Raw genomic sequence first — 24,752 nt, forward strand, 5'->3', positions numbered from 1 at the left:
CAAGAAAAAATAAAGTCATCTTGGAATGTAAGTAAAACCTGGAATCTTAAAAAGTCAAAATTGGAATAGGTTAAGCATTCATTTTTTTTTAAGTGAGGCTACCAATTTCCCATTTTTTTAACTGAATGAAATTTATTGTTTTTTAATTTAAAAACCATCTTATCGAATCATGTGAATCTCATCTAATCAGTACTCCTATGTGCCAGGTCCTGAAAAAGCGTAAGACATACTACTACCTGGTTTTATCAAGACCAACAAAGAACTATCCAGAAGATAATTGGGAATTTTACAGGGGTTGTGTGGGTCCACAGGTAGCATAATCCTACACTTTTTCAGATCCTGAACAATTTGTCTTTCTTCTTATTCCTTTTTACAAGAAGAACCCCAATCCTGATTGGGAGCCAGAGGGCACACACATAAACACAGATAAGTCATGGACTTTATTAAAGTTGCACCTGGGTTTGCTCTGCCACTAACTAGGTGTGTAACGGAAAATATTGCTTAATCTTCCTAATCCTCAGCTTCCCTGCCTGTAAATTGGGAACATATAAAAGAGCATTGTGAGGACTGAGATAATGTATGATGGGACAATTTTAATACACTGCCCTGAAAACATAGCACTTATGTGACAAACGTGAGCTCTTGCCATTATTAGTAGTTTAATAATAACAATAGTAAATCAGGTACCGATATGGAAAAATAGATCAAGACTTTGGAGGTTCTAGCCTTGGTTCTCACCTTAATTCACTCTGTATCCTTTAATCATTCACATTACCTCTCAGAGAGCTGGTTTCTTCAACTTTTTAAAATAAAGGTGCCCAGTGAGATAAATATACAGCTCTCTCCAGGTCTCTTATGTCGTGTCTCTTTAGCTTTAATTTGTGGTATTTCAAATTAGTAGCATATTTACCGTCTCATGTTTTGCTTTACTTTATGTCATCACTCACCTGATCTCCCTTAGCATCTAGCTGCTAATGACAAGGGCTTCCAGTCCAGGGAGTAAGGTAAACAATATGAGATAAACTAGCCTCATTTAAAAATCTGCCACAAAAAAAGCTATACAATAATTGTATCTCTCAGAAGTGATACCAGCATGGGGACAAAGACTGAAAAATAAAGTGTTGACCCATAAAACCAAGAGCTCTGTTCACAAAATGTGGCTCAAGGGTGATTTTTACCAATTTTAAAATGTCCACTATCAGCAGCAGCAACAGTATATGTGTTTATGTGACAAATTACTCAATGACTTAGTAGAGTGAAGAGGAATGCAGAGCAGACAGCACACAGCTGAGGGCGTCACCTGCAGTGCTGGCCTCTTGATGGTGTCGAGCAGGAGGCCGGCCCTGGTGGCCACTGCTGGGTTCACGTCTTCCACCGCCGTCAGAAAGCAGCAGAAGGCATGCGCCAGGGAATACTTCAGCAGGTGGTTTTTGGTCACTGAGTGAATATCCAGAAATCTACAAATTACAGCCACTTTTTCCACTGCAATGCAAAGGCAGAGGACAAAAAAAAAAAAATTGACATTTATCTAGACAGTCTAGAGAACAGAACCCACAGAGAAAAAGTTTTCTCTGGACCCCTACATGCTGCTTTTTAAATACCAAATGAAAATTCTAATGCCACCTTCTCCCATGCTCCTTTTCATCTGCACAGTAGACTGCTCAGTGCTGCATTTTTCTGCCAGGCAGCCTTGATTAACTCGGGGTTATCTTTCTATTTCTTTGTCTTTTCCTTTGTTTAACTTCCAATTACACTTCAAACTATTCAACATGCCTCCATGCTCACTTCTTTGGCCACTCCACAGAGACTCTGCAGACCACAGAAGGAGGTGGGAGGAGTGAGGTACCAGGGCCTGGCTCTGGGTGTTCTGGACCCTCTACTCCACATTTAACATGTCATGATATGACAGTCTTCCTGGGGCCATAGAAGCCTCAGATTTCTTTGAAAGAGATGCAGCCTTACTTGATAGATTTCCAATTATTCTACAAATCTATGTTACTTGATCCCAGTCACTCTTAAAGCATAGCTTTATAAAAAGTTACAGTAGTTAGTGGACAACATAGTGCCATACAAATAAAAACATTCAGACTTTGCTTAACGCTGTCCTGCAGCCTGGAATATCCCTTCTCTTCCTTTCTGGTTGCTGACATTCTACCATCTTCAAAGAATCTGCTGCTGAAATTCTATCTGTACTGTAAAGTCCACTCTGACCTCCTAGTGGCCTTCCATTCTAAGAACTCCTGCAAAAATACTATTTTGTGTATTTATGTACAATTAGTAATGTGACAGACAGATCTTTTGTGATCCAGAGTCATATTTATACCTTAGTTTATTAACCTCTTAACGTGTTTACATTTGGTCTCATTGATTAAATGAGGAGTGTCTTGAGAACAGGAATCTGCTTATACTTTGTCTCATTGCTCCCATAATGACTCGTCCATACAGTATGTAGTCAATAAATGTACCAATTCACTTATTTTTAAAATGCACAGGCTGAGGGCCCTCCCTGGTGGCACAAGGGGTTAAGCACAGCACTGTGAAGCTGTCCACAGCCACTACAGAATGAGTTTTATCCCCAGCCAGCCAGGGAGCTACCCACATGGTGCAGCAGACCTCTCCTGTCTTGCCCGCTGCTCCCCTCAGCAGTGTATTTCAGTCAATCCACCCGTTCTTTTCTCCACTCTGTCTCTGGTGAATCCTCATACCCCCTACCTCTGGCCTGTACCCTAGTTCTTGTCTGCATAAATTTTTTAATAAATCTTTAAAAAAAATAAAATGCATAGGTTTAGTACACATATGTATATAACTAAGGGACTATGCTAGGTACTTAGGGGAGAGAGAAGAGGAAAAATCAATTGTTATAGAATAAATGTTTGTGTCTCCCTTCCTCCCTCCTCCCCAAATTCACATATTAAAGCTCTAACTCCCCATGTAATGGTATTTGGAGGTACAGCCTTTGGGAGGTAATTAGGTTTAGATGAAGCCATGAAGGTGGGTTCCCCATGAGGGGGCTAATGTCCTTAGAATCTGAGGAAAGGAGACCACAGGGCTCTCGCTTTCTGCCATGAGGGGACACTGACAAGAGCCAGCTACAAGCTCTCACCAAGGGACCAAATCATGAAGTTCCTTGACCCTAGACTTCTCAGCCCCCAGAACTGTGAGAAAATAAATTTCTGTGGCTTAAGTCTATAGTATTCTGTTATGGTAGCCTGAGCAGACTAATAAATGAATGATTCACCAGACTTGACTTCAAAGTCAAGTCAGCTACAAGAGAAAAGACAAGCACAACTATAACTGAAATGTAAAAATAAAAAAAGCTGTAAATGGTACTAATGAGGTTTAATTAAAGCTTTGCAAGATCTAGGGATAAAGAAATGACTTTCCACCAAGGAATCCAAAAAAGTGGTAATATCTGAAGGTGGTAACATCTGAATTCAGTGGTAACATCTGAGTGGAGAAAACAGCGGTGACATCTGGAACCTTGAAGGGAAGAAGTTTTCAGGTGGACAGTACAGAATGGCCATGGGCACTGAGGAAGGGAGGCAGCAGTGAGAAAGTGTAATTATGTATTTAGAATATAAAGAACAGTTAGGCCTTGGGAGGTTTTGCATGTCAGCTTAAGGAATCTGAACTTAATTATCTAGGCATTTAAAACCCCTTAAAAATGTTTTGCACAAAGTGGTGTCAGAGCTGTGATTCAGCAGATTAATCTGGCAACAATCTAATCCCTAAATTGGAATGAAATAGCATAGTTAAATATGTTTTATTTGTATTTAAATTTCTATAAAATGTTGTCAACATCATGTAGCTCTTTGCTAGAAATTTTTACTCTAATCCAGTTCCCTATACCATCATGTGTTATATAAAGAACCCAGCTCCTGAGCTTTATGGGGTGTTAAAAAGCAAGACCTGTTTGTGACATTAGAGAACTATAATAGTCAACTCACATGATGAAACCGCTCTGGCAAATTTTTGAGACTCTAAGATACACAGAATCATTCTAGCCAGACCCATGATGGCACACCACCCCTGCCTGCTGCTCCGTGGGAATGTTCAGGGAATATACACAACGGAGTCAGCAGGTGTGAGGTGAAGAAAACATATCCAGGCTGCTGCCCTCCCATGTTCCTCTGAGAATTTGCTGTCTGAGCACCAGGAAATTATACCCCTCACTGCACCAGATTGGTCCTTGATGCTTCGGTGGCAAAGATATGATAGAAGTTCTCAAACTTGAATTACCTGAAGGACTTGTTAAACATGTAGATTCCTAGCCTTATCCCCTGAGATTCTGATTCAGTAGGTCTAGGATGGGGCCTGTATTTTTAATGAACATTCACATTTATTCGGATGAAAGTAACCTACTAGGTTGATGTCATAATTTATCACTCAAGCCAGGTTCCATCTGAGAATAAACAAGGGTGCAAATCACAAATCTACCTGGACAATAGACACTGGGACTACGCTAAGCTAGCCTGCACGGGGCCAGCCTTCCTAAGGACTGCTCTGCAAAAGAGTATCACAGAGATAACTCAGCCAAGATGAAACAGCAAGGAACACTAGCAAGCAGGACAAGGTCCTTTAAAAAAGAGAGGAGGGAAAGAAAGGTCCAAAAACAGGTCCAGGACTGGCCATCCAGTGGCCTTGTGACCCAGGAGAACTTTTAAGCAAATACAGAGGTACCTGCTTCAAACCTCATCTTCCAGTCTTTGCTGTTGAAATTGCCATTTATGATTGTCCAGAAGATGTCAGCACCATGAGGAAGTGACAGAGCGTGGAGAAGGAGGGGAACTGCCAGTGAAGACAGTTGGGAGAACTCAGATTTGACGACTCTCCATAGGCTGGGGAATCAAGGAGAAGCAAAGAGATTACAGTTATGATAACTCGTCCAGGAAGAAAACCCTATTATCTTAATTCATGAGAAAAGTAGTTAACAGGAATCTGATAGAGACACTGTCGGTAAAATCAAACTCATCCACAAAACTACAATCCTCCAATGAACTTTCCTATGCTCTGTTCTGTTAATTTTTAAGAAATTACTTTTATGCAACATTATAGAAATATGCCATTTAGCATTACTTTCTTAACACAAAATTGTATAAAATCAGGTATGTAAATGAACAATGAATATAAATAACATACAATATTGATGTTAGTTGTGTTCAAATGATGGAGTGGGAAGTGAATTTAAAATCTTTCTTACACTGAACATCTGGGGAGTTGGGGGGCAGGGGGTGCCCAACCAGCAGCCTTTTCCTTTCATTCTAGCAGAACTCTGTTCCCATTAAGAACTCCTCTCCACCACTGACAGGACTGTCAGGCAAGGTCCCCCACTTTCCCTTTGAAGAGTGAACACAAAACCCAGGTTTTCTGAAGTCCTGTGAGGGGGTGGCTGGTCTGGACAGGCATAAGGCCCAAGCCTGGGAACCCCCAGAATCCTTTTTCCAGATATAAAAACTGGAAGCTAGAAAAGCTCTCCCCTCAGCTTGGGAAGAAAGGGCAGTGTCAGTTTAAAGCTTCTAGCGGCCCCTTTCCTGCCTTACAAAGACAGCCTGCAGGAGAAGCCGCCATTACTGACTGAACAAGGCTAAGTGATGGGAGGGAGCGGGAGAAAGGAGCGAGCTAGTCCTGGTGACATCCTGAGAGGACTAGCCAGCCTGAAGTTGGGTCACTGAGGATCAAAATGTCCTATGGCCAGTGTAGCGAGTCCCGATCTACCCCAGCCAAACCAACTCTGAATATACATCTTTAGTAATACTACATTATTGTTTGCAAAATTTTCACTCATTTATGTAAAAAAGTATGCCTTTTATTTTTGTTGTTTTGTTTTCATTCAGCTCCAAAGTTAATATCTGAATCAAAACTACTTGTGACAAAATCCCTAGTGCTCCCCTGAGAGACGAGAGGGGTGCCGGGCACAACCCCCGTTTTGCAGAGAACCTTCATGGCGCCAGTCCCTCGAGGCTTGTTCCCGAGGAGACAACGAGCAGTGTAACCAAGTGCAAATTCCCGAACGAACGCTGTCTCCTCCCAGTGTGGTGCGTTACATGAGATGATGTGCAGCGGCTGTCACACACAAGCCTTCAGAACCCCTGCGCTGCTGTCACTGTGGTGAGGCTGAGGGTGGTGGTGCTTCCCCAACACAACAGGCCCCCAAAGGCTGCAAAGGGAGGACCTGGCCTGTGTCCTTGGGGAAACTGCTGCTTCGTCAAAGGAGGCAAACTGCATGGAGCACTGTTAAAGACCATCTCTGTGACCCGAAACCCTCAGTTTGCACAGTCTCCTGCAGCTTTGCAAATTCCCGAAGGAAGCCCAGCTTGAAAAGAAGCGTCCTTTCCCCAAACCCCTTCACGGTTTTGGCGTCACGCTGGTACACCGGGGAAACACCTGGGCTCTGAGCCCCAAAGGCGAGACAGAGAGCCAGGGCCTCCAACAGTCCCTCAGGCCCAAGGACACATCTGTGACCACAAAACTCGGCCCACTTAGTATTTCCACTGTCCTGGGAAGCTCCCTATCAAAAGGCTGGATCATTATCTTAATGTCCATCCAAAGGCACGGACATCTGCTTCACAGTCCTCTCATCATCCAGAGATGACCTTCCCCAGCTCTGAACTACACACTCACACAGCCCGGAACTGTGAGCGATGCAAACATACAGAAGGTAACCAGGGATCTTAGTTCTTCCAAGATTTTAGACTACGATATACTTAGTGTCTTGAGATTATAATGAAAAGCTCCTCTTCACTTTCAAAAAGCAGACGAATTTGAACAATCAATCACTCAATCGCCTCCCCTAAACACAGAACTCACTCCCTTCCCATTAGCTCAAAAATTCCCAAAATGCCTATAATAATAATAGACTTAGTAATATTTGTTAAAAGAATGAATAAATTAACAAAATGGGTAAAGGAGGAGGCTTAAATTTGTTTTGCCACTAAATTAATCTGGACCAAACTTTTCTTCTTTTAATCATCTCAATCTCTTACATGCAAATAAGGATAATATTTCTCTGACTTACTTTCAGGAAGATTATAACAGTTATTTCAAGGTTCTCGGGGGGTGGGGAGGGGAAGAGTTTGAAAATCAGGGCAGTATTTTACTTTTCTCAAAATGCTTCAGTGATCTCTAAAAAATATCCTCTCAGACAGTACATGGAGAGCTTGTACAGGTCTACTAGGAGTTCTATTTCAAATACAAAATTAAGTAAGTCAATTACAGCAGGGAAACATTAACATGTGGGTTGACATTTTTCTAAGGTATCCTATACTCTGAAGTCATCTAAGAACTGAAAGGCATAAAAAATCCTTATTTTGCTTTCTCTATTTTTACAGTATTTAGCAAAGAAATTCCTATTTCTCACATTGACATACTTAAAAATTGGACTAAATAAAAGAAATAACAGTAGCTCCCAAAGCAATTATGCTGCCCTCCTAAGAAAAAGAACCCAAATGAGTTGGTAAGTCCTATTCTAACTTTCTCACATCTAAAGCCTAAAATATAAACAAAAAATAAATAAACTGTTAGGAAGACATACCTTGCAATCAACATATGATCCTGAATGTAGGCTAAAAATTGAGGATGATCTTTTCGGGCAATATATAAGCACTCTCCATGCAGACAGAGAATCTTCAGGCAATTGAGCATATTAAAAAGAATGTCTGGCTCTTCAAACTTAGCCATTTCCTGGTCAAAGAACAACATGGTCACTGAGTCATCTAAGACAACAATGCTACCAAAGCAATTTTATTTCCAAAAAACACATACCTGGAAAATGGTGTAGATCAGCCTCAAAGTTACTGGCAGCTGTTGGTAGCAAAATTTTCTCTCAGTGTCATTCTTTATTGCTGTGAGAAAATAATTACACAAAGATGAGCATGACCAAATCATAAAACCAAGAGGAGTAGCAATAGATACACAATCTATTTAAGAGAATTCGTGCCATGTTTTCATTTGCTCTCCAAGTTAGCATATGTCCCTTCTATGACACAGGAGGGGGAAATCCCACAGACTTAGGATTATCTGCTTCAATTTTCTGCTGTGTACCCCAGCGTATTCAGACACCTTTGGCTCCCTAAGCAGTCCAGGTCCACCCTCTGCTCCTGCCCTTGCTACAGAGCATCTTTACAACTTCAAGTGTGTGCTGAAGGCCAGCAAGGAGGCCATCTTACGTGTTCTTCCATCCACAGTTCTCAATCCTATAAGCCCACATACTCCACTGACCAGTCCCACAGCCATGCAGAAGCAGCTAGTTCTGGCCAAGGCTTTGATGATAATGATGTAGTTTCACTGGCCTGGAAAACATGCCCCAGGAGCTGCAAGAGAGCTCACCAACAGTGACTTAGAAATGTTCGCTGCTCACTGCAGGAGCAATGGAAAGCCCATGCTCCCCAAACCAGTCTAGGGCAGCTGGGCTCCCATGAGCCAGTTATTCTAGCAGTCGGGATAGTGAACACAGAAATTAAAAAGTCATCCACAATTGCTCCAGGTCTGATACAAATGCTCAAAGTGCCAGAGTGCAGATCTAGAACTCAGGCTTCTCCAAGCCTTGTGTGCTCAGCTCCTAAATTCCTGAAACTCCTGTACAATGTGAGGAGCTGACGTGTGATTCCAGGCCTGTCTGGCACCTGGTGGCCCTGTCAGCCCACACAGAGCCTTTAAGCAAACGAGAAAGCTGACCTGGAGCACAAACTACAAAGCTGTCAGGGCGAGACTGTCCAGGATCCTGGCCTCGCCCTAGGCCACCTGAGCACCAGCTCCATGGCCTCAATCCAAAAACGTGCTTTAAGGCCTCCCCGGTGGCACAGCGGTTGAACACTGGGTTGCGAAGCTGCCCACAGCTTCTGCAGCACTGGTTCGATCCCCAGCTGCTCCCTGGCCACCAGCGAGGGTCCCACATGGCATGTAGACCTCTCCTGCCGCCCGCTGCTCCCCTCAGCAGTGTACTTTGTCAGTCTACCTGTTCTGCTCCCTGCTCTGGCTCTGGTGAATTCTCTCACCCTCCCGCGCTTCTGACTGTACCCAGTGCTTGTATAAATAAATAAATAAATCTTTAAAAAAAAAAAAAGTGCTTTAGCCAAATGCCCTGAGTGGCTATCAAAAGTGTCCACACCCACCATGTCAGCAGTTCACTCTTGTTCACAGCTCTTCCTCCACACAGAATTTGCTACACTGTGCAGAGGGAGGTGATGTGTTCTGTATTAACACTGTGGGTTTGTAGATAACACAATCTTGCTGCCAGAGGATGTTCAGTGACCTGTGTTCTGCTGGAAGCCCGTCGTGCCTGTGTTCGCTTCACAGTCTGGGGGCAAGGGCTCACTTCACAAGTCTGTGCGAAGGAAGCCTCATCTGAACTTGCCCGAGTCACAGTAAGAACCGGGCTCTGAACATGCAGCCTGTGCACAGCGGGATGTGTACTGGCACCCCCGTCAGCCAGGGTTCACCTACCAGCATGTTCCATGGGCTCAGCGCGATTGCCTGGGTTCTCGCCATGCTTGGCTGCTGGATTCTCGTCCTCCTCACCTTCAGGGCCTATAATAAACTCCGGTCTGGAAGAAAGGAGGCTATCCTCAAGGCTGTCTGTGGGCTCCTGAAATAAATATGACATGCAGCCAGATGAGCAGCCCTTGGGGATGGAATGAACTGTTCCTTTCAGTTCAACACAGATGGGAAAATGCCTGCTGTGTGTCCCCAGCCCTGGGCGGATCCCTGGAGAGTAGAGACCTGCCTTGCAAAAGAGTAGAGCTTATTTCCACAATGTTTTAAAGGAAATTTGGATCAGAGTTACTGAGACATTCTCATTCCCTTGATATAAATATGGAAAACTCTTAAAAACAATGTTAAATCTTTCTAACCCAGCAGTCCCATCTCTGCTTTAATCCTTGATATCAATGACCCACTCACCAAGTGATTCCAAATCCACATACACTTTGTTCTACAACAGTTCTATTAGCAGAGAAAAACAAGGGGTTCACAGAAAACCATTAAGACGCAAATACTGGTTGTCAAATAGACACAAACAACTGCTCTCACATGTGAGAGAGCTCGGTAGGGCAACCCAGTGTCCAGCAGATGAGCAGGGAGACCCAAAATGTGGTGTTACAGATAGTGGAAGATTATTTGGCCTTAAAAAAGAAAACTACAACATATGCTACAACATGAATGAACCTTTAGGACATTATGCCAAGTGAAAAAAGCCAGTCAAAAAGGACAAATATTGTATGATCCCACTGATGTGAGTACTACAGGAGTCAAACTCATAGGAAGAAGAAGTGAAATCGTGGTGTCCAGGGGTGCCAAGTTACAGGAGTCACCCAGGTACAGTTTCGGTTTTGCAAAATGAAAAAGTCCTGGTGATTGGTTATATTACCATGTGACTATACTTAACACTGTGTATTTACATATATTTGCATATACATGTGAGACTTTTTAAAACTATCTCCTTCCTTGGTTTTGGGGTTATTGCTCTTCCTCAGTTTTCTCTTGTGTCTCTAGCTTCTTCTTAATTTATTTCTGATCTTCCGTTCTTCCCCATCTTTCCAAATTGAGATTACCTAGGAATTCTCAGTGATCACATCCAGCCTACTAACTCAGTATTTGACACATATATTTTATAATAGTTACTGGTTTTTAAACTTAGTGATGTAACTTTGCCATAAAACAATGTTTCAATACCAGTAATGCTTTTTACTTGTGAAAAGTGTATGAATGAATGTGCTATACTTAGTAGAATTCTGGATAATGTTACTCCACCTCACATTCCTTTTGAAGAGCTTATCTTGGTGGAAGAAATAGGGAAACTTTCTTTTAACACAGACACAGGTATAACCCAAATAAGGTAAGATTGGAGGAAGTCCCATTACACAGGCCACCATAGTCTTTCTTATGTTAGATGCGGTTCATCTCATTTTCAACTGCTTACCACCAGCCGGCTTTCTTCTTTGGGAGCCAGTCTCTCCAGGAGCTCACAAGCAAGCTGATAGCAGAGAATACTAGATTGACATAAGTTACACTCAATTGCTTTTTCCTCCTTCTGGCAGGTGTGGGAGCCTCCCCAGGGGGCTTGGAAGACATTGTTTATAATGGAAATAATGTCCTTTGATAAGCTGTGCTCTAAACCCATGGTGATCCCATCATCTTGTAACTCCATCTGAAAGACACCAAGAAAAAAAAAAAAAAGACCAGAAAAAAAAGGAGTTTGGTCCTTTTGTCCAATATTCCATTGGCTCACTAATTGTGGATAATTTTCACTAACTGACAATGATAACAAATTATTAAAAGCTTATGTAGATTCTAGACCAGTAGTATACATTACTTTCTACTGATTTTCTAAAAACAATATAAATATAAGGTGAGTAATAAAATTTTTTTTTAATCATGTAGGACATTTAAAGGAGAGTTGTCTTTTAAGCTTATCACTTTGTGAGATTTCACACATTTAAAAAATGCTACTCCTCACCTAGAGTCCAGATCTTGGTTTCTAAATACCATTATCCACTAGAAAGAACCAGGGCTCCTTGGAGAAATGGCTGATTCCAGGGTTAGGGCTAGGAAAACATAAAATGAGCCTGGTAGATCTTGTCATGTCAGGAATTAAGGACGTGTTCAAAGAATGATGGAAACGTCAAAAAAACACATGAGCCAGTCTGAAGGGTCTCCCATTGTCCAAATGTGGGATAATATGAACATCAAAATAAATAATCACAGAACAGATTTTAATCACTGACTAAAATAAGAATCCATGAGTACATACAAGTATAAGTAGACAAATTTCATATTTATATATGTATGTATGTATGCATATACGTGTGGGTGTGTGTATATGTATGTATATATCAGCTAATAAATGAGGGCTCCAGAAAATTCTCATTTGGTAATCATGATGGTAATGACTGATTCGGGTATGAATCTTCCTTGGATGCTAAAGCTAATAGGCAAAAGTCTAATGAAAAACAGGAAATTCACAAAGTATCTCCCTACAAGTTACTTATTCATCACAAAGATGAAAATAGTGACTTTATAGCAAAGAAATTTGGGAGAAATTTACCACATTTTTCCTTTTCCAAGGAAAAACCACCTTTTCCATTATCATGTCATGTGCCTCCTGATCTGGTGCATTGAAAAAGACAAGACATCACATCTGTGGTATTCCTGCCAAAAATGCTTAACCCAAGTCACTTCATAAGGAAACATCAGACAAACTCAAATTGAGAGACATTCTACAAATAACTGGACCATAGTCTTCAAAAATGTCAAGAACATGAAAGCTAAAGAAAGACTGAAGGACTGTCCTGTATTAAGGGAAACCAATGAAGCAGGACAAATAAATGCAATGAGTGATGCTGGATGAAGTCCTCAAGTAAAAACATTTTTTTCTTTTATTATAAAAATGATGATTATTATGTCAGGTTTTTTTTTTTTAATTTTTTTTAAAGATTTATTTATTTATTTATACAAGCAGTGGGTATAGTCAGAATTGCGGGAGGGTGAGAGAATTCACCAGAGCCAGAGTGGGGAAGAGAACAGGCAGACTGACGAAGAAATACACTGCTGAGGAGAGCAGCGGGCGGCAGGAGAGGTCTGTGCGCCATGTGGGACCCTCCCTGGCGGCTGGGGATCGAACCGGCGCTGCAGAGGCTGCAGGCAGCTTTGCAGCCCAGCGCTCAACGGCTGCGCCACCAGGGGAGGCCCTATTATGTCAGTTTTTAAAATGAGTAATTTCAGTAAGTTAGATAATACATGATAGTATTGTAACAATATTAAGTTCCTGATATTAATAACTGTACCATGATTATGTAAGAGAATGTCCTTTTTCTTTAGAAAATTTACTCCGAAGTGTTTAGGGATAAAGGAACATAATGTTTGCAACTTATTCTCAAATGGTTCATTTTTTAAAGTCTATAATTCATACATAAACATATATACAGAGAGAAATTAATGTAAATATTAGCATCTAGAGAACTGAGAGGGGTATTGGAGAATTCTTTGTACTCTTGTTGCAACTTTCCCACAAGTCTGAAATTATCTGAATATAAAAAGTTAAGAAGAAAGGTTCTTCTGACCAAAACCTTTTAAGCTCTTTTTAAATTATCTTCAAAAGTCATTTAAAATATATTAAAATCAGCCCATCCTTTTAGAATTGTACTGTGCTCTTCCAATAAATACCATTACCCAATTTGTACCAATTTGCTTGACAGAATCAATTCTAATGATATTAGGGTGTTGCCAAAATTCATATCCATTATCATATGTAAACATCAGTGCAGATTTTCATATAAATATTTTTCAGGCTTTTAGGAAATTCCCAAAGGAGTTCACAAAATGTCTTGAGGCATGTTGTATCATTTCAATAGGTGTGAAGATGCCCAACACAGAGAAAGAATCACTATAGAGCGCTTTCCCTCCTTCTTCACCTCTGAACTAAAGGAAGCTCATGCTTCAGCTACCTGCTTCAGGAGAAGATCAAACATGAGGATGAAACAATTTAGATTCATTTCATCATCTTCACAATCAAAGTCAATAGTCCTTCCTCCTGGGTGTCCAAAATTCTTGAAAGGACTACGAAATGGACTACGCATAGGACTCCGAAATGGACTCTGGAAAGGACTATGAAACGGACTCAGCATATTGTGCTGAACTCGTCGACCAGGATCAGAGGCAACACTCACCTAAAAGAGAATATTAACACGCATAAGTGAATTTGCAGAAGCTCAAACATGCAAAAGCTTTTATTTCCAGTTGTCACACTAATTTCCTTCCTTAGCAATACTATGGATCGTCTCAGAATATAAAAATAAAAAATAAAATCATCCATACTTTCTGATTGTCAGGTGAATGAAAGAAACATTAGCACTCTGAAGAATGAAGCTATATTTACCATTATCTATTTCAGGCCATCAAACATTCCCAACTAAAACAAATTGTCTAAATCTCTTGAAAATCACAGCCTGAAAAATGAGAACTTATTACTGCAAGATCATTGTGAGAATAGCAAGTGCAGAATCTCATATTGATAAGACTGGTTAAAGGAGAATGTTCTCTCAAAATTACTAAGCTTCTGTGGGTAAACAATATGCATCAAACCTGTTATATTGGTTATTCTGTTTGCCATCCCAAGCCCCACTCCTGCCTTCATTGTCCTTCTTGTTACCGCTCTGTACCCAAGGACAGAGTCTTTCCTGGCTCCCTTGCTGGTTAGCTTTCGGCTGAGTTCACTCATGGGAGGTACTAGCAGAAGGCCTGAAGCCAGAAGAGAAAGAGGTAGAGGTATTTTTCCCACCTCCTGCCTGCTTTGATACTACATCTCTAGTAGCTTCTCCATCATGCTATAGCTCCTCAAGCAAGACCTTATAACTTAACTTCCCAGTGGGCTCCAGGAATTCTTTCCCTTGTTCTTTTCACCCTAGGGGTACAATGGCTTCCCACTGAACTATTGCTAGACTCTTGGTACCTTATCAGACACCAACCTTTACTACCTTTTTTCTCATAATATATATAGGTCTATAGAGCATCTCCATTAAAATCTATTTATTTGAACCATTTGGGGTAAATTCTGTAGCACGATCTTGACTGACAGACCAGTATGTCAGTCTCAAATCATATTTTTTTCTCTTAATGATCTTTTTAGTATCCAGAAACAATTTGAATACCATATTTAAAGTAAGGAAGAAGAGTACTCCATTAAGAATTAGAATACCTCGACATCAGTTGTGTTATCTATGGAGAAGCACTTCATTGAGCCTCGGGTTCAGTAGTTGTAAAACGAGGGTAATGAATTCTTCTCTGAGTGCCTCACACAATTTTGTAACATCGAGAATTGTGAACGCACTGCAGCACACTATAAAGTGCTGCACTAGATAATACAATATTAAAGGTTACAAAAGAAAGAAACAAAATGTAAGTGTTTGGCAGATAGCTCCTATGAGGGAGTTGAAAAAAGTGATGATTAAAAAAAAAAACAGACTACAAACTATGATTCCATGATTATATTTTTCTCATTTTCTACTCCCTAGATACTAAGTAGAATGATTAGGGGTCTGTATACAATGGGAGGATTTGTATGGAGAGGCTTGACAGGAGGGATTGACAGTCAGTTCTCCAAAAATGATCATGGTCTGAGAATCTCAGTTCATCAGCAGAAACTCTACCAGGTCCTCCCTAGAAAAACTGTCAAAATTTTCCAACAGTTTTCATACACTTGGGTCACACAACAGTGACTTTTCTCAACCACAGAGCCACAAAGGGGTCAATGAAATGGGCTCCGCTGACTCACAGTGACAGCACCACTCCCGGTCACTATCAAGTGAGCACATCTTCCCAAAACATAATAGAAAAAGGAAAAAAACAACACATCCAAACTCTTCAATCCCAAAGCCAGGTCTGCCTAGCAGAATTCTCCATGAGATCAAAAAATAAAAAGAGTACCCCCAAAACTAGTCTTTTTCCTTTCATTAAGGGTTAGACATAGCTACTAGGTCAGTGTAGAAGAAAAACCCAAAGGAAGATGAAAACTCAATAACTTAGTAATTACAATCTATAACAAACATATCTTTCAAAAATTATACACACAAACATAAATGCTGTCTGTCATTTAATGTGATTAAAAGATTAACAGTGAGATACAATAAAAGAGCATTTTTCAGAGAAATTTATTATGATGCTACTTTTAGGCCCAGGACAGCTGACAAGAGTTATTAATCTTAACAAGTAAGACAAAAACAGTTGTGGCAATAATTACCCTTCGAGCTGCAAGGTTCCCTGTCAGTTCACTGACTCTTGATTTTCTCTGATTTGCCAGTTCTTTGACAGAATTTACTCCATCAGAAAACATACTTATTAATAGTTGAAGTGGAACCATGATGTCTAACTCCGATAATACCTGGGGAAAAAAGGCATATATCCCCCCAAAATATAAACTTTAAAGCTCAAAAAAACTACATATTTTTTTTCCCAAAGTGAACTATTGAACATATGGAACATATTCTTATCAGCTCAATCATTCTCAATTTTTCACAGTAAAAAAATAAAAATCATCATTGCCTCTTCCTCATGCCCCCCACCCAATAAATTGCCATGTTCTTTCTATTAAAACCTCTAAGTGTCCTTTGACACTGTCCCCTCCTTTCCATCACTGCAAGAGCCTAACTTCATCATCTTTCTCTGGACCAGCACACTCCTTGAGGCTCTTACTCCAGTGTACCCCTCCTCGCTACATGCCCCATCTGATCTTGCTCTCTGATGCAAACTAGGTATCCTTCTGACAAAATTAAATGACCTTAATTGTAATGAATTTTCTGGAAGTAAATGTCTCCTTCCTTCAGAAAGAATGATTCTATCCCTTTTCTCTACTTTCTTAGAGCTTTGTATATGCACTTACATAGACAATTAACACTTATTAAATTTGGTTATTTGATTCTATTTCTCCCACTATGAAGAATGCGAAAATAACCATTTTTTATCCCATTTTTATCCCAGTGCCTATTATAGAGCCTGGCACATGGGCATTCTATAAATGTTTCCAAAGTTAATTAATAAATGGTCAACTTTAATCATTATATTATTCACTCCATTTCCCAAATGGTTAGTCTAGTGGTTTAAATCTACCAGACTAGTTGAACAAAGGATGTTCCTTCAACATCCTTTAGTATCCTGTCTTCAAACCAAAGCTGTGTCAAAGCCAGGTTCATAAAACTTGCAAAGTGTAATTGTTCTAGCTATGGCAGAGACAGGGGTAAACAGCTTGGTCTGCTCAATCCCACGTGCCATAAAGGCTATGTAAACTGAGTAACACAGATAACATGTAGCCATCGGTACAGGATGGTCTTTCCTAAAATGATTGAGATCTACATGGGATGAAAAGTTAAAATTCTGGATCTCAACAGTGATCTTTTTATTTTTTTAAATAAATATTTATTTATTTATGCATACAAGAGCTGGGGTACAAGCCAGAGGTGTGGGGGGTTGAGAGGATTAACCAGAGACAGAGTGGGAAACAGAACAGGTAGACTGACTGAAATACACTGCTGAGGGGAGCAGCGGGCGAGACAGGAGAGGTCTCCTGAGCCATGTGGGTTGCTCCCTGGCCGGCATGGGACCAGCATCAAACTTGCGCTACAGAAGCTGCGATTGCTTCATAGTGCTTTGCTTAACCCCTTGCGCTACCAGGGAGGTCCAATGGTGATTTTTTTTAATGATCTCTTTACCTTTTGTAGGTTATGAAAAACATTGTTCCATAGTTTAGAATCCAGAAAGACATCTTCACAACATGAAATGCTTTTGGGATCACAACCTTCCATGATACACAGATATATCTTTACCCATCACTAATCTAAATATTGGTTCCTTCCTCCTTTTTTGAAACTGCCCAAACTTTGTATCAGGCATTCATCTCAATTTATTGAACATCCACTAAATACAAAGCATGTTCCAGATGATGAAAGGAAAGGATGAAGGGAGTTGTAAATTCAAAAATGATAAGATTTGGTTCCTCAAGTCATTTGTTAACAAGGGGGAAAAAAAGAGGGGAAAAATGAACCATATCATTAGACAGAATTAGAATTCACAGAGAACCTGGGGAAGGAATCATGAATTCTGATGGGAAAATGGGGGTGTGAAGTAGTAGAAAACTTCATAGATAATTTGTGAGCTGGACTTTCAATGGTAAGGTGGACTTCGTGAGTGGGGACAGGAAAAAAAGTCACACCAGGCTGAGGGAACAGCATCAGTGGCTCCCTAACTCAGTAGCTCTCAACCTTTCCAGGTAAAGGATGTATGGAACATCAAAAAGTTATCAGAATCCCAAAAGACAACTACTATATTTTTCAATATTCATTGATAAACTTACATAAGAACCAATAATTACTGTGAATTCAGTATTACTACTGCAAAAATTTGTATTTTGCTAACCACAACTGTAGCTAAATATATCTGAAATATATTTACCTGTGCATATGAGCTATTAGTCTACAGAGAGTCCTCAGCAAATATACAGGTACATGGAGTCTGCAAAAACTGTCCACCTCTCTACCTGAAGATTTAAAGTTCAGAGCTAGGAACTAAAGCCCATAGTGATCAAAAGTATCGTTCACTTACATGAAGCCATAGCAAAGCTTGCTCTTGCACAGAGGAAGGGTATCCTGTGAACCGACAACTAATAAAGCCAAACATCTCTTCCATGGAAAAAGGTAGAGGACAGAGCTCAATGTCAAACATTTTGCTGGAAAGCAGAGCCAAAAAAATAAAATGATCAATTGGCACATAGTGAGGTCTACTGTTGCATTTCCGAGTGCATCTTTCCAAACGCTAGAATAATCTGTATTCTCAACTGTTCTAAGCATGCTTCATTTTATTGTAGTAGCTTATAGCATTGAAATAGAGATAATATGGTTGTTAATAACATTGGTGCTCAGACTCACATCAGGATTAACAGAAGAAATTGCATTTCTAAAGAATTAGAGTTGCTTTCCCAGGATCTAAAAACATTTTCCCTTTACATGTTTTCCACCTTATCCAAATAATTATACTTGAAAAGAAGTAAGCGCTACGAGGTAACCATTTATTATTACATAAGAACAACATGTTTTCTGAAAAATTCCAAATCACGTAACATGATTTATAGTGTCATTTCCTTGTGGCCCTTCAAATTCATCTAGAGTTGTTGGAGAGTAAACGAGATTCTATAAAATGCTTATTAGCACGGTGCCTGGCAGCAGTAAGTTTTATTCAACAGGTATCACTGTAATATGGTGACTTCATCAAACTACTTACCCACCTTAATACTTCCCTGAATTCTTTTAACTGATTATCTGGGACTTCTGTTCTGATGGCTTCCAGCCACTCGGGCATGATACATTCCCACACAGACTGGTTGATCACATTGTAGGGGATCAGGCAGAGGATCCGGTTGAGGCCCTCCTTCAACTGAGTCACCGTGCTGCAGGACTTGTCCCAGTACCCGCCAACCTGATGGTGTTTCCACAGCCACAGAGGAAAGAGCAAATCACACTTGTTAAATCTGCACTCAAGGACTTCCTACAAGAAATGGTACCAGGAAAGCCCAATCTATGACATCTGACCCTCTGCCAGATACCAGCAGACTTGAAAGAATCTATTAACCACCAGGACTGTTACTTACGAAAAGGAAAGGAGAGTTACAAATAGGTCCGGATAATAACCATGCACTGAATTGGAATTATTCCATTGCAGATTTTCAAATCACCTATGAATTTAGGGTCCAAAGATTTACTCCTAACAGAATGAGCCTACTACTGGGTCTTACTCTTTTTAAGTTTGACAAGTCATTATGAATATGTGCATTTATACCTGTACTTCAGAGCAACACACATTCTACTATGGCACACTTTGTACTGAAGATGTTTTATTATAGAAAATAAAGTGCAGAAAGGTCTATGGAATATATTTTGTCACAATTTTTTTCCCCTAAGAATATTCTAAGCCTGGTTGAATGAATAAAAAGATTTTTTTGAGTCTTTAAAACTTTTTGCTTTTTAAGTAAAAAAACAGTATTTTTACTATTTCCTAATGCAGGAAAAAATAAAAACCACAAATTTCAGTTGTGTTTATAATTCCAATTTTAGATAAAAAGCCCATATTTTGTATTATAAACATCAAAGTACACAGGGTCAAGTGGTCCTGAATCTTTATCACATAGCACAAAATGTGTGGGAATCAACCTTATTTTAAACAAATCCAATTTAAAATATTTAATTATTACATCTAGATTTCCAGGTAGTCAAAACAATCAAATCAGTTCTACTTAAAGCTCAACTAAGTATTTGGTATCGTATCAGCCAATACCCCAGATGACTGAGTAGATATTCAGGAAGTGGACACAGACTCTGAAGAGCTAATACTAATAATGTTGAGATCCTGGAATGTATCTTGGCTGAGTTAGTTTATAGTTAAGCCATTTAAGGTTTACTGGTTTTGTTTATTTTTATTATTTTTCACTGGTTTACAACATTATATATGATTTAGAGACTACAGGATCACACTTTTCAGGTGTATGTACCACATCACCGCCAAGGCACTGGAAGTCCTCCATCACAGTCTATTGTGCCTCCTCCTACTTTGCTTTCCCCACACTCCCCAGGCAGTAGACTCAAATCTACAGTCAGATTTCTAGCATTTATTATTGGTTTGGTTTCAAATTACCCTTGGCTTGATTTCTTTATTTTCCACAAATTAGTGACAACATACGGTATTTGTCTTCCTCCTCCTAAATTATTTCACTCCAGTCTAAACTCTCACAAAAAGAAAATGTTTATCTTTTTTATAGCTGAGTAGTATTCCACTGTGTATATATACCACATTTTCCTAATCTACTCATCTGTATTTGGGCATTTGGGTTGTTTCCATAGCTAGGCTATTATAAATACTGCTTCAGTGAACAGAACAGAACAGTTCAAGACATAACAGAACAGTCCATATTTCCCTCTGAATTAGTGTTTTTGCATGCTTTAGGTAAATATCTAGGAGTAAAATTGCTGGATTATATGGTAGATCTATTTTCAATATTTTGGGATATTGCCACACTACTTTCCATAGGGGTTGGACTAGTGTCTATTCCCACCAACAGTATACAGGGGTTCCTTTATATCCACTTCCATGCCATTTGTTGTTTGGGACTTTTTGATATGGACCATACTAATGAACGTGAGGTAGTAAGTATATCACTGTGATTTTGATTTGCATTTCCCTGACAATAAGTAATTATCAGCATTTTTTTTTAAATCTTTTTTTTTTAATTTTTTAAGGATTTATTCATTTATTCACACAAGCACTGGGCACAGTCAGAAGCGCAGGAGGGTGAGAGAATTCACCAGAGCCAGAGCGGGGCACAGAACAGGCAGACTGACGAAATACACTGCTGAGGGGAGCAGCGGGTGCGGCAAGAGAGGTCTGTCGTGCCATCTGGGACCCTTGCTAGCAGCCAGGGATCGAACCAGCGCTGCAGAGACTGTAGGCAGCCTCACAGCCCAGCGCCCAACTGCCGCGCCACCAGGGGAGGCCCAATTATGAGCATTTTTTCATGACCATATGGCCCATCTGTAGGTCTTCTTTGGAGAAGTGTCTATTTAGCTCTTCTGCCCATTTTTTAATTGGGTTATTTGTTTTCTCTTTGTGAGTTGTATAAGTTCTTTGTAGATCTTACATATCAGCCCCTAGTCAGATGTATGATGTGCAAATACTTTCTCCCATCAGCTTTTTTAATTTGAAATAGTTCCAACTGCTTGTATTCCCTTGTTTCTCTTGCTGTTTGGAGACTAGTCCACAAAGGTATAACCTAAACCCATGTCATGGAGTGTTCTGCATATGTTTTCTTCTAAGTATTTTATGGTTTCAAGTCTTATATCCAAGTCTTTTATTCATTTTGAGTTCATTTTTATATATGATATGAAATAGTGATATAGTTTCTTTTCTTCCTTTTTTTTTTTTTTTTTTTGCATGTGGCTGTCCAGTTTTCCAAACAGCATTTATTGAAAAGACTTTCCTTTCTCCAATGTATACTCTTGGCTCCTTTGTCATAAAGTAACTGTCCACAGATGTGCAGTTTTATTTTTGGGCTTTCAATTCTATTCCATTGCTTTGTGTATCTGTTTTTGTTCTAGTACCATACTGTTTTGTTTGTTATAGCTTTATAGTGTAATTTAGAGCCTGGGCATATGATGCCACCATTCTTCCTCTTTTTTGTCAGAATTTTTTTGGCTATTTGGAGTTTTTTGTGGTTCCATATGAATTTTAGTAATGTTTCTTGTAATACTTGAAAAATCTCATTGAAACTTTGATAGGGATTACACTGAATTCATATATTGCTTTGAGTTAGGTGGTCATTTTAACAATGTTAACTCCTGCAATCCATGAGCAGGGACTATCTTAACATTCCTTTGTGTCTTCTATTTCTTTTAACAATGTCTTATAGTTTTCACTGTATAGGTTCCTCCCTCCTTTGTTAAGTTTACTCCTAGGTCTTACTGGTTTTGAATTACATTGTGGAGGTCCAAATTTTGTCAATGGTCTGATAACAAATCCTCTGATTTGGAAGTTTTCTATTTAAAGAGTTTTAAAGAGTTATAAGGGATGGTTCTCCCCAAATGCTCAGAAGACCAGTTATCACTGTAAACAAATGGGTTATTATCAATATGGGTGGAAATAAGGTCACACACACACACAAAAAAATGAGCATAGCTAGCCTAAAAGACTCCCTTAATAAAATTAAGGAATAGATACCAGATTTACAACAAAAATTAAAGTCCACACTCACCATAAACTCCCTTCCCCAACTTTATTGCTACAGATGATCCAGTTGGAGGTTGATATTCAGACACTGATGGTATTAGTCCAGGGGACTTTTTTCCAAAGTTTAATTGCGCTAAATTGGAATGATCTACCCAGAGGAAAGGCATATATCCTAAAGCCTTTTTTCAAACAATTTATGAAAAACATTCCAAAGGCGCACAGCTACATGGCTATAAATCTAGAAGTCTAAGAACACAGGACTTTTATTTTTCACCATAGTTGGGAATCTTCTCTCTGATATAAAGAAGTAAATTCAAAATATTGTAGTTGGATAGGAAGGCCAAACTTTAATGTTATTGGGTCACTACCTAATTCTTGGAAGAATTAAAAATAATAGTCTTTGAACAGTGTTCACCAGAGGGGAAGGCAAGTGAGGGTAAGTAGTAAGTTAAAGGGGTTGATTGTACAGGGGTAGATGGAAACTAGACTCTCAGTGGTGACCATAATGTAGTATTTACAGGTGTTGAAATAGCTGTATATATAAAAGTTATATAATAAGCCAATGCTACTTTAGTGAAATTTTTTTAATGCCCTTACCTTCCTGAGTCTTTACAAAAATATAATTGTCACTTTAGAAGTATCCCAAAGTCCACCCATCTTTCTGACCAATCCCAAAGCCTCTGCTATTCATTTCAAGATGCTCCCCAATACTATAAAAAGTCAGGACATTAGAAAAGAGACTGTCTTGCACTTAACAAGAGGAAGCAATTTCAAAAGTAATTGCCCTAAGCCTCAACATCCTCAGTAAGGTCCTCTGAGCCTTATCAACTAAGCCTCTACTCAGACCTACTGAAAACTTCAGACGCTCAACATAAAATAATTCTGTCCACCTCCCACATTCTTCTTCCCTTAAAACACCCACTTATAAAAGTTCAGTGGTACAGGACAATGTATTGTGTGTCCCAACCAATATCTATTATTAGACAAATATGACCTTGAAAATCCTTAGACCAGTTACTTTAAAGTTCTCTTCTCTCCCTCTTTGAGATGTAAATCTTTTATTGCCATCACCATCTGTCCCAAAGACCTGAGAACCACCTCACTGAAATGCAAAAATCCAGGGAAATCACCTCTGGCTCTCAATCCAAGGGGCACCTGGCTTTTACTTCATTGCCACCTGTCATAAAATGGGAGGAAAATTTTTTTTTCTCCTGATAAGCACCAATTAATACGCCCCCTTAAAAATCCTTGAATACTTTTTTTTCCTTTAGGCACCCAATCCTGTAAAAGCTAACTTCTTTTTTAATATTAATTTTTTTTTTTACATCAATGTTTATTTTTAAACAATATTTGCTCCCCACCACCCCCTCTGGTGTAGTCCCCATAGAGTTTCCTTCACCAATGCACCCAGGTACCATCACCTCAGTCCCCTGTGCTCCATCCTCCCTCCCTCTGATTCCTCTTCCTCCTCCTCCCCTGCAGGATGTCTCTGATTTATAATTGTCTGTTTTTGAAAAGCTAACATCTTTTTTTTGTGTGTGTGGGTATAAAACAATTTATTCAACCAATCACATGTTGAGGAATATTCATGTTGGTTTCCAATTTTTCCCCCAAAGAACCAAAGGTATAATAAACATCCTTGAACATATATTTTCATATAGAGATTTTTTTTAACATAACTTGTTTCTTAAAAATGTAAGGTTGCTAGGTAAAACATGTATGGTTTATTTTTAACCTATATTTGAATTTTTTCCAATGTCATTTGTTGTCAAATTTCGTATTTCCACCAGAGATAGAGGAAAGTATTTTGTCAGTTTGAAATATTTTCTTTTTTGAGTTCTTATCCCAATCACATGGATAAGAAGTGGCATCTCATTTTAGCTTACATTTGCCTCTCCAAAAATACCCTTCTGGTCATCTGGCCATTTGATGGGGGCCCCTCTCTTAACCTGTCCATTTTTCTATTGAGTAGTTTGCTGCTGCTTCTCAGCTTATGTGAGGTATTTTCATATTAGGAATATTAATCTTTTTTTCTTATATGATTTTTTCTTATATGATTCTTATATGTATATAAAAATTTTATTTTTATATACACCATGGAATATATTACTCAGCATTCAAAAAAGATAAACACATGCAATTTGCAGCAGCATGGATAGAGCTGGAAGGGTTCATGCTCAGCAAAATAAGCCAGAAAAGAAAAAGAAAAATACCACATGGTCTCACTCATAGCAGGAATCTAGAAAACTTAAATAAGGGACCAGGAAAAAGAATAACTATAAGAAAGAAATTATCAAAATCAACCAACAACTATGAACCAGAGACACTCTATGGGGGGTGGAGGGCAGGGAAAGGAGGGCTTTGAGTCAAAATAAGGGGGTTGTAATTGTAAGGGGAATATGAAAAGCTAACTTCTTAATCAACTGAACAAATGCCCAAGGTGCGGCCTCCATGAGATAACCTATAAGGGCAAATAAAAGGATCTTAAAAGTCTCCCCCAA

The 24,752-nt window shown here is 39.4% G+C and overlaps 1 protein-coding gene across 1 annotated transcript in view; it reads right to left on the bottom strand.

Moving 5' to 3' along the window:
• The window catches only part of UNC79 (unc-79 homolog, NALCN channel complex subunit), a 229,275-nt gene that overhangs the window by 96,961 nt on the left and 107,562 nt on the right, over nt 1–24,752 (bottom strand). The window contains exons 15-24 of the mRNA XM_054692786.1: nt 18,764–18,954; nt 18,085–18,208; nt 15,731–15,871; nt 13,440–13,661; nt 10,916–11,143; nt 9,442–9,583; nt 7,762–7,841; nt 7,532–7,680; nt 4,681–4,838; nt 1,301–1,482 (exon numbers count right to left, since the gene is read on the bottom strand). Coding sequence (XP_054548761.1) covers nt 1,301–1,482; nt 4,681–4,838; nt 7,532–7,680; nt 7,762–7,841; nt 9,442–9,583; nt 10,916–11,143; nt 13,440–13,661; nt 15,731–15,871; nt 18,085–18,208; nt 18,764–18,954 — 1,617 coding nt within the window. The remainder of the gene's footprint in view (nt 1–1,300; nt 1,483–4,680; nt 4,839–7,531; nt 7,681–7,761; nt 7,842–9,441; nt 9,584–10,915; nt 11,144–13,439; nt 13,662–15,730; nt 15,872–18,084; nt 18,209–18,763; nt 18,955–24,752) is intronic.

The sequence above is a fragment of the Talpa occidentalis genome, unplaced genomic scaffold (assembly GCF_014898055.3).
Source record: "Talpa occidentalis isolate TD23 unplaced genomic scaffold, MPIMG_talOcc4v2.1 talOcc4.11, whole genome shotgun sequence".
Lineage (NCBI taxonomy): Eukaryota > Metazoa > Chordata > Mammalia > Eulipotyphla > Talpidae > Talpa > Talpa occidentalis.